The 14,299-nt window shown below is 40.5% G+C and overlaps 2 protein-coding genes across 16 annotated transcripts in view; both read left to right on the top strand.

Annotated features, from left to right (window-relative positions):
- Nucleotides 1-14,299, top strand: part of LOC115482502 (cyclin-dependent kinase 11B) — a 60,475-nt gene that overhangs the window by 6,975 nt on the left and 39,201 nt on the right. For 6 of the 15 annotated variants that reach the window (XM_030222333.1, XM_030222327.1, XM_030222326.1 and 3 more), the window contains 6 exons: nt 2,151-2,276; nt 2,676-2,771; nt 6,522-6,637; nt 9,118-9,245; nt 10,690-10,828; nt 11,351-11,398. In XM_030222333.1, coding sequence (XP_030078193.1) covers nt 2,151-2,276; nt 2,676-2,771; nt 6,522-6,637; nt 9,118-9,245; nt 10,690-10,828; nt 11,351-11,398 — 653 coding nt within the window. Of the gene's footprint in view, nt 1-2,150; nt 2,277-2,675; nt 2,772-5,992; nt 6,148-6,521; nt 6,638-9,117; nt 9,246-10,689; nt 10,829-11,350; nt 11,399-14,299 lie in introns of those variants that run through there. The other 9 variants (XM_030222341.1, XM_030222337.1, XM_030222335.1 and 6 more) reach the window with 5 other exon arrangements.
- Nucleotides 30-1,208, top strand: LOC115482504. The gene is made up of 2 exons (XM_030222347.1): nt 30-672; nt 757-1,208. The coding sequence occupies exons 1-2, from the start codon at nt 184-186 to the stop codon at nt 1,009-1,011; spliced, it is 744 nt and encodes a 247-aa protein (XP_030078207.1). The 5' UTR covers nt 30-183; the 3' UTR covers nt 1,012-1,208.

Here is a 14,299-nt window from a genome sequence, read left to right as displayed (position 1 = left end):
TCTTCAGACTGTCCATGGCTCCCAAGACCTTCTCAAAAGTAGTGTCAGTGATAGTGTCCTTTCTAGGCAGGGAAGGGATCATTGGCCATCCTTACCTGATCTGAGCAGGTTTGGAGAAGAGAGCCAAAAAAGCAACAGCAAGAGTGATCCAAGTGCTGAAGAAGCTAGGCTTGGTGATCAACTATGCCAAGAGTAATTGTGTCCTCTCATAGTCCCTGGAATATCTGGGAGCAAGATTCAACATCAAAGAGAGAGAGAAGTAATCCTCATCAGAGACTGGAAAGATTATGTTTGCAGTTCCAGGCCTTAGTGGTACAGCCAGCTTGTGATCCTGATTTTACCTTCAAGCTGCTGTATGTGTTTCTGCCGTGGCATCTAATTGGGCATGTGGTATGCTTTGTAGTGATTCTAGTAGCACTGGATTGGTCACAGCATCCCTGGCATATGGACCTCATGACTCTTCTGGTTGTAGAGCCAGTCAGGTTTCTCAGAGGACCCAGATCCCTTCTCACTTATGGCCTGACACAAACTGATTCAGAAGGGTTATTCTGCTGCTGTGTATCGATACTCCTGAAGGCTTGGAGATCTTTGACCTCACTGTCATACATTAGAGTCTGGAAAGTTTATGAGGCTTTGTGTCAGTGGATAGAGCCCATGGCACAGCTACTGGACGTGGCCACAGTTTTGGCATTAGAAGATTTTGAGAGAGGTCTCTCCCTCAGTACCTTTTAAAGGTCCAGGTTGTGGCCTTAGCAGAGCTACTGGACGTGGCCACAGTTTTGGCATTCTTACAAGAAGATTTTGAGAGAGGTCTCTCCCTCAGTACCTTTTAAAGGTCCAGGTTGTGGCCTTAGCAGGTTATCAGGAGTGAGTGAAAGGTTCTTCCCTGGCAGTGCATGCAGACGTATGTTTATTGAGGGGCGTCAAGCAGCCACATCCACTCCAACAACCAGTGGTTCCACAGTGGGACCTGACATTGGTACTACAAGGCTTGATGGGTCCTTCATTTGAGTCACTGAAGAGGGCATACCTGAAGGTTCCAGGAGGATCTTGGTACTGCAGGCTTTATCTTAGAGAGAGCCCCTTTCTATCTTTTTCAGCTGAATTAGTATCTGAGGACGGTGACCTCTTTTTAACAAATGTGTTCTTGCCCTTTCATATAAATAAGGGCATCTGTCTTCCAGCCTTCTCTGAGGGGATTATAGAGGGAGTGGCTTTCAAATCTTCGCTAGCTCAGTAGACCAGGGAAGCGATTGGTTCTGCTTATGTTGAAGAAGAAAGAAGTGCCAATGGTACTGAAAGCGCACTTTATTAGGGTACAGTTGACTTCCTGGGTGGAAGCTCAGGTGATCTTGATGAGATTTGATCTTCACTGCTTTCATTTGTTCACTACAGATTGGCCCCCAGGATTCTAGAGCTTCAGTATGTCCCAATAGTCTGGACTGGTCTAGCAGAAAGATAAGGAAGGATAAATTTGTTCTTACCTACTAATTTCCTTTTCTTGAGCCCTGCTTAACCAGTCCAGATCTCTCCTGGTGTCAGAATTTACTTGCATTCAGTTTCAGCCTTAGAGCATAGAACAGGTGGTTAACTTCTGCAAGTATGGTTAACTTCTGTATTACATATAATTGTTATTGTGCTCTGAGTGGGGTGGGGGTGGAGGGTGTGAAGGACTATATCATTTTTTTCAGTGTTGTTTTTGTTCCAGTGTTTTGTATTTCTCATGAATGTTATGGGTTTCAGCAAGTCTTGGCAATCAGTCTTAGCAAGAACATACTGAAGATTTCCGGTACTGCACCAGTTCTTATAGTGACGATGATGTCACTGAAAATCAGTGTTCTCTGCCTCCATCTGCTGGTTGGGGAACACAACCCACTAGTCTGGACTGGTCTAGCAGGATGTAAGGAAAAGAAAATAACAGGTAAATACTTGTTAGTAAGTGTGAGAATGCTGTCATACATTACAAGGAGAGGCATTTGCCTAACTGGATTGTTTACTTTGCTAACTGTAAATTCACAGTTAAGAATTTGTTCAGGCTAGCAGAATTATGTAAGTAAGCTTAGCAATAATCAGTTGCTATAAATTTATGATCAAAATTGTAGCAAATTGATCTCACATATGTATGATTTTCCACTATTCCTCTGCTTCAGGTGGTTCTACTTCAAATGGGGGATGAAAAAGATAATTGGAAAGTAAAAACGTTAGATGAAATCTTGCAGGAAAAGAAACGCCGGAAAGAGCAAGAAGAAAAAGCAGAGATTAAACGCATAAAAAATGTAAGTTATCCTTTCCTAGCACATAACTTCTAATTGAGTAAGTCAAGGTGTGTCAAATCTGTTTATAATTTGCTTTTATATACTATTTGTCTGTAAATTATGCCTGTTTTGGTGCTACCTCCACCATCTATAATGATAACAGGAATATGGAGGTCCATTTAACTGAAAATTATTGAACTTTTAGAACAGTAATTCCCAACCACTGTACCTTCACACCTGTTTAGGTGTGCCATGGGAAAGTCACTACTGTCTGATGCTCAAATCTAGGCCAGCACCTCTTCTATTATTAACAATTGTATTGGTAGGATTAGAGACTGGCCTACATCTGTACAACTCAAATTAAATGCTGATAAGACTAGAATTCTATGGTTTATGTTTAATTTGTCAAACATCCCACAGTTTATTCCGACAAATGATGGGACTCAATTAAATGTTGAGAGGGTATCCAAAGATTTGGGGATTTTCTTGGACTCATCATTGACTATGGAACCCCAGGTTAGTAGTCTGGTTTAGAAAGTTTATTTTAAGTTGAAGTATTTGCGTTTGTTATGCTCTTATTTTTTGCGGGATCATTTTAGAATTATGCAACTCTCGATTCTGGCTTTATTGGACTATTGGCAATTCTTTGTATTTAGGTATAACTTCGAAGCTGCTTTCTAAAATTCAATTGATCCAACATTCAGCTGCCAGATTGATGTTCTGTAAATCTTGAACTGATCATGTAACTTCTTTATTGAGGGAGCTACTTTGGCTACCAGTGTAGGCTCGGATCTATTTTAAGCTGTTAGCCCTTCCGGGCAGGTACCTTCTGAGATCTTATCTCAAATGGTATAAATGCTAAATTCCAATACAATTTCTTGGAGCTATAATCTGCTGATTTTGGCTTTTCCTACCATCAAGAATGTGACATTTGTCTTTATTTTCCCATGCTTTTTTATTTTTAGCTGTTCGATTGTGGAATGATCTTCTGGTAGAATTAATTATGTTCAGTGATAGGTTATTTATTCTTTTTGCAAAGCTTTGAAAACTTGTTTAAGTTTAGTAAGATATGATGATATGATTACATTTTTTTCTTTTATATTTTGTAATTCCTGATGTTTGTATCAGTATGTTTTCTTGATTTTACTGTATCTTGCCTTGAATCTCAATTGAGGGAGCTGGCGGGTGATAAATCCTCTATAACATATCACAACATGAGCTGTGCTTTCAGAACTTTGGGTTAAAAAGAGAGACCAGTACGAGGGAGATGTTTTTGAGTACATGTGTAGTAACACACACTTCTCTCTTGTAACAGAATGGGCAGCATTCTTAGCACAGATAGCCAAGTCTTGATTTGTGCAGTAAATGCCTTGCATATGGCATGACTTATTTTTTCCCATACTCGCTGCACTAGTTACCCCTTCAAATAAGAATACTGTTTAAATTTCTAACTTTTGTTTTTAAGGTTCTGCATAGTCTGACACCAATTTATATTGCTAAAATGTTGTAATTGTAGATTGTAAGCTCCTTGAGCAGGGACTGTCCTTCTATGTTAAATTGTACAGTGCTGCGTATCCCTAGTAGCGCTTTAGAAATGTCAAGTAGTAGTAGTACCACTCTAATCTTTATGTTCCTCTGGTGCTTATAAACTTAGGCTCCCTTCATCTTATGATAAGATTGTAAGTTGAACATCTCCATGCTACTGGACTAAGGTGTCTGAAGATCTTGGGACAGTAAGGGGCCCTTTTATTAAGGCACGCTGAAAAATAGCCTGTGGTAGTGTAGAAGCATGTTTTGGGCGCACACAGAATCATTTTTCAGCGCACCTGTAAAAAAAAATGCCATTTTAAAATTTTTGCTGAAAATGGACGTGTGGCAAAATGAAAATTGCCGCACATCCATTTTGGGTCTGAGATCTTACCACCAGCCATTGACATAACGGTAAGGTCTCGCGTGATAACTGGGCGGTAATGGTCTACACATGTAAAATGCCGATTACTGCCCGTGCTCCAGAAAATAAAAATATTTTGTGGCGCGCTTGGTGTACGCATGTCAAAAATGAAACCACAAGGGCCACGTGGTAGCTCAAAATTGATGCGCGTAGGCACCTACGTGGCTTAGTAAAGGGGCCTCTAACTCACTACAGGCCCTGTTTACTAAGCCGCACTGTAGGTGCGCTATGGTTTTAGCACGCTCTAATTCTAGAGACACCCATAGGAATATATGGGTGACTGTAGTGTTAGAGTGTGCTAAAAACACTAGCACGCATTACTAAATGGGCCCTACATGGGTTTCAGATTCTTATTAAAGACCTAGACTCTCTTTTACTAAGGTGCACTTACAATTTTAGCACGCGCTAAACATTAGAGACACCAGTGCATTCCTATGGGCATCTCTAACGTTTAGCGTGCACCCAATTTTAGCACGCGCTAAAAACATGAGCACGCCTTAGTAAAAGATCCCCCCTAGTTATTTCAGAGATACTCGTGATTATCTGGGTTCTTTTTTAAGTTTATTTGCTTATGATCTTTTAAAAATTGTTTTATTTGTTCTTGGGTTTGTTTTATCTTGTTTAATTTTGCAGTATTTTGCTGTAAGCCATGTTTTGATAAACTTTCTAAAAGTATTTCCTAAGCTTTTCAGTCCCAAGGCACTCCTGCATTAAGAAAAGGCGATCCTTTCTGATTTTCTGTTTGTTTTGTTTTTTTAATTGTAACCTACCTAGACCCATTAAAAAAAATTTTTTGGCAGATTATCAAGTTCTTAATAAGCATAAACAAACATTAAGGATTTCCATGCAAAAAAGAAAAACTGCGGAAATGAAAGCCCCTGCAAAGACCGGAAGGAAACAAAAGAGCTGGCTCAGAAATGAATTTAATTTAAATGTAGACATTTATTTAACTGGGTCATAATTATTCTTATATAGTAAATTTAAATTTATAAGAAAAGGAGTGGAGGAGTGGCCTAGTGGTTAGGGTGGTGGACTTTGGTCCTGGGGAACTGTGGAACTGAGTTTGATTCCCACTTCAGGCACAGGGAGCTCCTTGTGACTCTGGGCAAGTCACTTAACCCTCCATTGCCCCATGTAAGCCACATTGAGCCTGCCATGAGTGGGAAAGCGCAGGGTACAAATGTAACAAAAAAAAATAAAAATAAAAAAATACATTCGTAATTAAAATTTAGATATTTATCCCCTTATATAAAAGTGGATTTTTTTCCTATGTATGAACTCTGTTTTATTGTGCTTATAAGGATTTTATTAAGCTCAGGGTGAGGTGTTAATTTATAGTTTTAGTATTATTTTGAGTCCCTATTTTAATTCTTTTAATGTTTTTTTAATGTTTGTGATTTGCAATTCACCTTGAATATTCTATTTCATTGGAAAGATGAATAATTGGATTATCTACAATTTATGGAAAATATTTTTAATGAGAAAAAATTGTGATTATCTTTTTGACCAGTGGGCTTTCTTAGTCACCCTGACATTCTTTAAAGTTTATAGAACAGCCAAAACCAAGCAGTTTCTCCTTGTCCCCCCCTCCCCCCCCCCCCAATGTTTTAGAAGAACAAATTGTATATGTTGGGCAGTTGTGCTACTAGAACATAAGGATAAAAGGCCTGCTTTATGTATATTTAATCTTTTTGATGTGTAACAAGAGAAGTTATGGAAGCATCATCTTAAAGTTTCACAATAAAACTTCTTTCTTTTCATATTTCTTTTGTGTGTCACTATAAAGGCCCAGACCTATGGCATGGTTATTGCACAGGAAGCTTGAGTTTGTGTGTGTGTGGAAGAGATACACTCAAGCTCTGGAGAGGGAGGGAAGGCAACTGCCACTGTTGCACAAAGTGAAAGTTAGCCTTGGAAGATTTTCTTTCCAGCGGTTGGCCAGTGAGTGACCTTATGTTGCCTGTAGCATACTGCTTTGGGAGATTTTAAAATCTGTAGGAACCTACTCTGTTGAAAAAAGTATAAACTTTCTAATTTACAGGAAATGTGCTTTTTTGCTAAAATTAGATTTTGTTATCACTTTGAATGAGATATCGGGTACATTTACCTTGGCACTTCTTCGGTTCATTATATGTTCTGCAGATCTCTTTTTAACTTAAGTAATCTGCAAAAGTTTGATTGGAACAAAAGGACAAGGTTCCTCCTACCTTAAGGTTAATACAAATGTAATGTTGAATTGAGGATCTCTGTTGCTCTGGTGGTATTTTATTTTCATGTTGTGAAACCATGTACTTTACATTTTTTTATTCTTTTAGTCTGATGATCGGGATTCAAAGCGAGATTCCCTGGAAGAGGGAGAGTTAAGAGACCATAGGATGGAGATCACAATCAGGAATTCTCCGTACAGGAGAGAGGATTCCATGGAAGACAGGTAGGGACAAAAGGCAAATCCTGATGTGGAGCACTGATCCAGGAGACCATTTTTCACCTCTTCAGCTTAGCTGGCAATTTTCTGGACAGTCACTTACAAAATATCAAGAGAGCTATATCGGGCTGTTCCTAAGAGTTACTGGATAGTGAACACACAATAAGAGATCACTTCCTCTTTGTTTTGAATTGCACCCTAACAAATTTGCCTTATTCTCTGGTAAATTTGTATGTCCTTATTCTGCCAGTCCAGACAAGTGAATTATTCCTCCACACCAGCAAATGAAGGCAGAGAACCACTGACAGTTCATTGACATCATCATCTGTATATGGTGTGGTGCAGCTCTGGAGCTTGCCAGTATTTCTCTGCCTCCAGCAGATGATGCAGGTTGGTCTGGTACTGCAGGATTTCTTTGATGCAGGCCTGATTCCCAGGGAGCTGTCCACAGGCAGCATCCCTTGAGGTAGAGTTCTTTGCTTAGCGTGAGCTCCCATGGACTTTTCCTTGTTTGAGCATAGAGGGTCCCAGATCACCATGACTAGCCAGCACAGATTAGATTTCAAGGGGCCTCTGCCAGCAAGGGTGAGGGCCTTTCACCCCTCCCCTACTTTTGAGATGCTCTTCTGGGGGCCCTTCACCCATGGGTGCAGCTCAGCTCAGGATGGAAGATGTGGCAAGGGCCTCATGGGATCCCTTCCAAAAGAGAGGGTAAGTTCTCTAAGTTTGGAGGTCTTAGACCTTTCCCCCTTTACTCTTCTGCTGTCACTCAGTCCCTGTGGCATCTTGGTATTTCTCCTAGTTCCCAGATCTTCTTATTTTGGGTCCTTCCTAGGGAGAGTCTTCTTTGGGTGTTACAAAGCTCTTGGTTGGGGGTTCCATTCTTTACCACTGGGCTCCTCCATTTATGTTGGACAGCCAACTGTCAGCTTGTGCAAGGAAAGTGTATGTCTCCAATGGAATGGGGAAGGGGGCTCTGTTGGGTCCTGTGCCTCTGTACAGTTTTCCGGTGTGAGCCATTGTTCTGAGGGGGGTCCCTATACAGCCTGATAGGGGGTTATAGTGCAGGGTGGTTCCTTGCTGTTTCTCTGTCCTCTGGCAGCTGTCCTGTGCTTTGCATGGTCTTTGGGTCAGGACCGTTTGCTTCTTATAGTTTCAAGAGCTGTGGCCCTCTGAAGGTGGCAGCAGAGTGAATATTTGGTTCTGTCCTAGCATGGGTGTTAATCTTCAGTAGATAGTGGGGTAACCTGGTGATTCCCTGATGCAGCACTTTCCCTGCATTGAGTTCACAAGGTAGGTCCACATTGGAATTTTGGTAACAGAAATGAGGTTAGTCTACCACTAGGTTTGAAAATTTTGATTTGGAGGTACTCGAGGCTGTGAATTCACCCCTTTATGCATGTGATGGTAATTTTGACAGTGTGGTTCTCAAGCCTCTGGTATCCTGTGGAGGTTCACAGGTGTTTGGTTTCAAGAGAAAAAAAAAAGGTTCTCTCCTTTTTGGAGGGATCCAACGCTTTGGCCTCCCTCCAGGGCAGTATGGTTTTCCCCTCTGGATCACTCCAGACAAACAGTTCTTCAGGCTAGGAACAGTAGGCCCTCTCCAGGGCTTTGCTCCATAGTTGGCTGTCCCAGTAGTCTATTACAGTTCTAGGAGTTGCTTCCATTGATGGGTGTTGTGTTTCAGGGCCTGGTCTTCCTCACACCCAGGTCCTTAGAGCTTTGGTACATCCCATTCATTTGGACTGGTCTAGCAGGATAATAAGGAAGGCGAAATTTGTCCTTACCTGCTATTTCCTTTCCTGGAGTCCTGCTAGACCAGACCAGGACCCACCCAGGAAGATGGTGATGTTATCATCCAGATATTCCTGGCAATGGTTCTGAGGAAGGTGTTTCTAAAGTCAGTCAGGCCTCAAGTACTCTGGCTGTGCTTTTGTTGCGCCGTTGCTGCTCTGTTGCTTCCAGCCACTTCTTTGTTCCTCTTTGGTGCTCCTCAGTGATATTCCTGGGACTGTTCTAGAGAACTGTGCTTTGACAGTATTATTGTTTTTATGGTGTTCTTTCATAAGATGATTCATTATACTTTCAGGTATTGCAGATCTGGTAGGCTCTAGGGCTGCACCACCCCTTATACTGATGATAATGTCACTGAATTGTCAGTATTCTCTTCCTTTGTTTGCTGGTACAGGAACATAACCCAGTCCTCTGAACTGGTCTGGCAGGACTAAAGAAAAAGGACAGTAGTAGGTAAGAACAAATTTCAGCATGTGAGGCATAGGGTGGTTTGTTTTATTTATTTATAAAATCTTGTATCCTGCCCACTGACAAATCTGAGCGCCTAACAAAAAAGCATACATAATCCAATAGCACAAAACATAGTATGAACATAAAAGCATGCTTTGAATATTATTTCAATTTTGTTTAATCTGCTACGTAAAAATAAAAAAAAAAATCAAACTATTCATCTGTGTTTACGTACGTTACAGAGCAGAGGAAGATGACTCACTATCTATCAAACCTCCTCAGCAGACATCCAGAAAGGAAAAAACACACCACAGGAAAGAAGAGAAGAGGAAAGAAAAACGCAGGCATCGCAGTCACTCCGCTGAAGGAGGTATTGCCAGATTTGACACCCCTTGTTCTTTCTCCCCTTCTAACAAACCCAATTATCTGTTCATCAAAGAAAACCTCATGCAAATGAGAGACTGGATACACTAATATGGGCAGTGATTGGTGAAAGATGTAATCTGATTATATTTAATCAGCTACCTGGAAGGCATCTCTAAGTAGACAGATGGTTAAATCTTTTGTCGCATCTACGAGGGTCCCATTTTGCACTGTTCACATCCTATATAATAAAACTCACCCTCAACGTTCTGAAGACACTGACGTCAGTGAAGCCAAGCCACTGACGTCACTTCCTTCAGGACGGGTTTAAAGGGTTCATGGTGGTGAAGCCACCAAAATCGCCAAGTCTTGGGGCTCCGCCCTTGCATCAAACGTGATGACGTCGAGGGCGGAGCAATGGCGTACGGTGCATTCAGGAGGTGCGGAGCAATGGCGTCAGAACGACGAAGGGGTCGGCAGGGAGGGAGGGAACAGGGGGGGGGGGGTGTTGGGGAGGAAACCCTTGCTAGCGCCCGTTTCATTTGCTCCAGAAACAGGCCTCTTTTACTAGTTTTATTCATAAAATAAGCAGTTAGGAAAGTATCTGGCTGACGACCTTTTCATGCCTCTTCCCGCCCGTTGTCTGATAAACTGTTGCACAGTGCCCAAGTTATTCAAAGAGGAGAGGCCAGGTATCAGGTATTACTAGTGGAAGGTATTTGTATGGTGACCACGTTCAAGTCCTACACTAAAGCAGGTTAGTGCAAGTAAATTGGACTGGAAAATTTGATACCATAAACCATAGCATCATGGGAAAGGCAAAAGTGCTGTAGGTCATTTGAAGGTCCTATTCAGCACTGTGCGCCTTGATTGTGTTACTGTAGTTGTCCTGCTTATTCTCCAAAACAGTATAAATCTAACTAATGTGATAGCTAATTTGTATGTTCTTTGTACCTTCTGAAACTGCAGTACAGTCTCTTCACCATTTATTATTTAAGTATATAGTTCATTCCCACAAATGTTTTTTCAGCTACAAAAAGGTACCTGCACATGCATTTTAAAAAATAACTTTTTAACTAGAAATTCACAAAATCCCCCTTGTGACATCCTAAGAAAACAAGCAGGCTAAAGAAAAAGGGAGTTAAAGTAACTTACAGCATATAAAAATTGCTTCTGATTTAAAGGAAAAATGCTTCCCACATCTAAACTGTCAGACATATGGTGACAGCGGGCTAATTCATTTACTGCTGATGTTACCAGGGTAATTCAGCAGGTTATATAATCCTGACCACATAATTTAAAAACTGGTAAAACTGGCTATTTTGCATGATCAGCCTTGTGATTTAATACCCCCCAAAATGTGTGTGTGTATAATACATACACACACAAATAAAATTGTAATTCATCTGAAAGTACTAGAAGCCTAACAAGTACTATCTATACTGTCTTAGGGAAGCATGCCAGAGTGAAAGAGAAGGAGAGAGAGCATGAGCGAAGGAAGAGACACAGAGAGGAGCAGGACAAAGCCCGCCGGGAGTGGGAGAGGCAGAAACGGCGGGAACTGGCCAGAGAGCATTCCAGAAGGGAAAGGTAAGAGACACTTGGGCTAAAGAGACTGCCCTACTGGTTCAGCTGCCTCAAAATCTGTAGTGTCCTCTTCATTGAATAAGCAGAAAGAGGATCTGTCTGTGTAGGTTGGACCAGACTAACAGCACCCGATACCTGACTTTTACTAAAATTTTCAGCCATCAGAATTGAAGTGGGGAAGAAGACTAATGATCTCATATAATGATTTTGTTTTGGGGATTTTAGTTTGTTTTGAACAGGATGGTTTGTCTTTAGCACAGAGTATTTCTGTAATCAAAGGTTGTTAAGGGTTGATGGGAGGTTAAATTTATGACTATAAGGTATGTGAGTTTTTATCCTGTAACTGGTTTCAAGCTTTTTTATGAGGCCTGGAGTCAAATGAAATAAACAATGCATGAAAACCAGTTAGGAATGATTAAGTTTGAGAAATACAGTTATCAAACTTTGCTGTTCTAAATAGTTTTCATTTCAAATTGCCTTATTGTCTATTATTAAATTTAGAATTGGACCATAATTTCCTTTCAGAATTAGCAGTTTCTTGTGGGACAAATACAGAACAACAGACACAAAGAGGTGACTTAAATAGCACTGAACATTGTGACTTGCCAGAAGAAAAGAGAATGACTTCAGCCCTTTTTAACCTAAGTACAAACAGAACCAGGTGAAAGCACTGAAATTTAAGAAGGAATGCCCTCAGATATTTTACACAGCCTCGTGGTAGCCAAGACCACTAAAGGGCGAAATTCTGCACTTCATTCATCAGGCAACTCACTCCAAGTGGTACTGCTTTTTGTGCAATAATGTGCCCAACACGTGCTATCAAATCAAATGTGCAGTAAAGATAATATAACTTATAATAAACCAGTGCCATTTATATGTTCTCCCTATATCGTATTGTTTAATTTTAATATGCAATCCATGTTCAATATGTGATACCAATTGTATATTTTCCCTTTTTTACCTGACTGTTTTAGAATTCATGTTCTATATATATTATCAATTGTATATGTATTCTGAAATGACATAAGTCATGACGGAAAATTGTAAGCCATATTGAGCCTGCAAATAGGTGGGAAAATGTGGGATACAAATGCAACAAATAAATATGTAAATGAAAATGTACGTATTTTGTAAGGCCGGTGTCAATTAACTTTGAATGATGCCCTGGGCTCCAACGAGTACAAAGCTTCAAGGTAACACAGAGATCACGCCATACTCCTGTACAGTGAAGAAAGCCCGACACCATGTGTTTCAGTAAAAAATAACTTTCTTCAGGGACTCGGGTTAGGGGCATCTCTCCAATGAAAAGTCGCCGGCCATATAAAAAATCCACTGCAGTTGTGCTTATATTGGCTCCAGACAAGAATGAAGCACTCTCTACAAAATTACGTCACTGCAGGAAAAAAAGGTTATTAGCAAACACAGAACGAAGTCTGATAAAGGAACTACGGATTCAGACAAAACAATGCAAAAACTAATATAAGATGAAACCTTTTTAAACAGATATAACATATCATTAATGAAATGACTTGGACAACATATATTGCTGTAATTTGAAGAATGGCATTTCATTTCTTCAAAAATTACATTTCTTTAAAACAAAATCCACCACCCACCCTACAATGAACTAAAAAAAATGTAAAATCATATAATAATGTTTCACTCTATACTTTAGTTTAAACCTAATGGAAAAACATATTGTAATTTTAAAAAATCCAAAATTGTTCTTGGCAGGCCAGGACTGCCTCCCGGTCACTGCTGCGAGCAAGAGCAGGTACATGATCAATAATAAACCATCTTAAATCTGCAAGTTCATGATGAAATTGTAAACATTGTGGTGCTGTAAGGGTATGAGTAGCAAGGCAACTCTTATGTTCTATGAGACATGTCTTTACTTTATGGCTGGTATGTCCCATGTAAAATAAATCACAGGGACATAGTATAATATAGACCACATACATGGACTGACGGTAACATGCTTTCGTCTGTAACAAATGTCTGTCCTTAGGTGTTGCTGTTCTGAAATAGAAAAAAATCTGATGGCAAAATTGACAAGAACCACAAGGTTCATGGTTTCCAATAGTGTGAAGCTGGCATCTAGAATCCAATCTAGAATGTACTAAACAATCCTTTAAATTGAGACCTCTTATGTAAGTTACGCAAGGACATTGTTTATTTGTTTATTTATTTGTTACATTTGTATCCCACATTTTCCCACCTATTTGTAGGCTCAATGTGGCTTACATATTACCAGAGGGCGTTTGCAGACTCCAGTGAGAACAAATACAATGTGGTGTGATAAAGTTCATGTGGCAGATCCACATTAGGAATCGTAGAGTGGAAGAGTTGTGTTATGTTCGTTACGTGCTTTAGTTTTCTTGATGGAAAGTTAGAACCTTGCAATGTCTTTACAATAATTGGGCCCCTTGAGGGGCCAAGGTAGAAAAATTTAATACGCAGACTAATTTGTCCCTGCTTTCTCGAGGTCTGTCCAATAACAGTAATGATCTCTGTGCAAACGAGGCCTACTTGTAAGCCTGTTGAACACAAAAGTCCAGATACCCTCTCTCCTTCAATCTGTTGGCCAAAATAAGGGCTTGTTTAAACATACTGTCCATAGTACAAATTCTATGTAACCGCATAAATTGGCCGATGGATAATGAATTCTTCAACTTAAAAGGATGACAACTAGTAAATCGGAATAAAGTGTTGCAGTCCATAGGATTGCAATAGACTGTCGTGTATAATTCTTCTTGTGATTTATAAATCCAGGTGTCCAAAAAAGAAATGTTGTCCAAATGTTTAGACATAGTGAACCCTTGATGTGGGTCCAGATAATTCAGCCAGGAAACAAACTGGTCAGTGCTTTCTCTTGATTCTGTTTGTACTTATATATATTGATGTACCAGAGAGTTTTGGATTTTTGGTTTGGCCCTTTTTAATCTGACATTCCATATCATCAAGCTGATCAATCCATAGACTGGTGGGTTGTGTCCATCTACCAGCAGGTGGAGATAGAGAGCAATCCTTTTGCCTCCCTATATGTGGTCATGTGCTGCCGGAAACTCCTCAGTATGTTCTCTATCTCAGCAGGTGGTGGTCACACACAGCAGCAGCTCTGGCTAGGCCTCCAAGCCTAATTTTTAGGTTTTGTTGAGTGCCTGGGGTTGAGGGCTCTTTTTGAGCAAGTGCAAACCTGGTGGTGCCAGGTCCCTCCTTTTCTCCCCCCTCCCGCTGGCTCCGTTAAAAAAAAAAAATTTTTGAACGTCCTTAAAGGTGTTTATTTCGACGTTTATTTAAACGTTTATTGCAGCTACTCACTGGGACACCAGGTCGTTACAGCTCGGAGCGGAAAGCAGGTAATTTTTACCTTTTTATAGCGGGCAGGGGGTTCCCCGATTGATCTCCACGTGGCATATGGCGTCGGAGGGCGAGGGCGCAAAGAGTCGCTCCCCGGATCGCTTGGGCGCTTCT

This window comes from Microcaecilia unicolor, chromosome 13 (genome assembly GCF_901765095.1).
Source record: "Microcaecilia unicolor chromosome 13, aMicUni1.1, whole genome shotgun sequence".
NCBI classification, from domain to species: Eukaryota; Metazoa; Chordata; class Amphibia; order Gymnophiona; family Siphonopidae; genus Microcaecilia; species Microcaecilia unicolor.
The sequence above is the reverse complement of the archived record's forward strand: the minus strand, read 5'-3'. Positions and strand labels throughout refer to the sequence as shown.

What these genes read in the sequence shown, in the direction of transcription:
- LOC115482504 (XM_030222347.1), top strand. Translation starts at nt 184, where the DNA reads ATGCCAAGAGTAATTGTGTCCTCTCATAGTCCCTGGAATATCTGGGAG. An exon ending in CCATGGCACAGCTACTGGAC is followed by an intron (nt 673 to 756) that starts GTGGCCACAGTT and finishes TGGCCTTAGCAG; the next exon opens with AGCTACTGGACGTGGCCACA.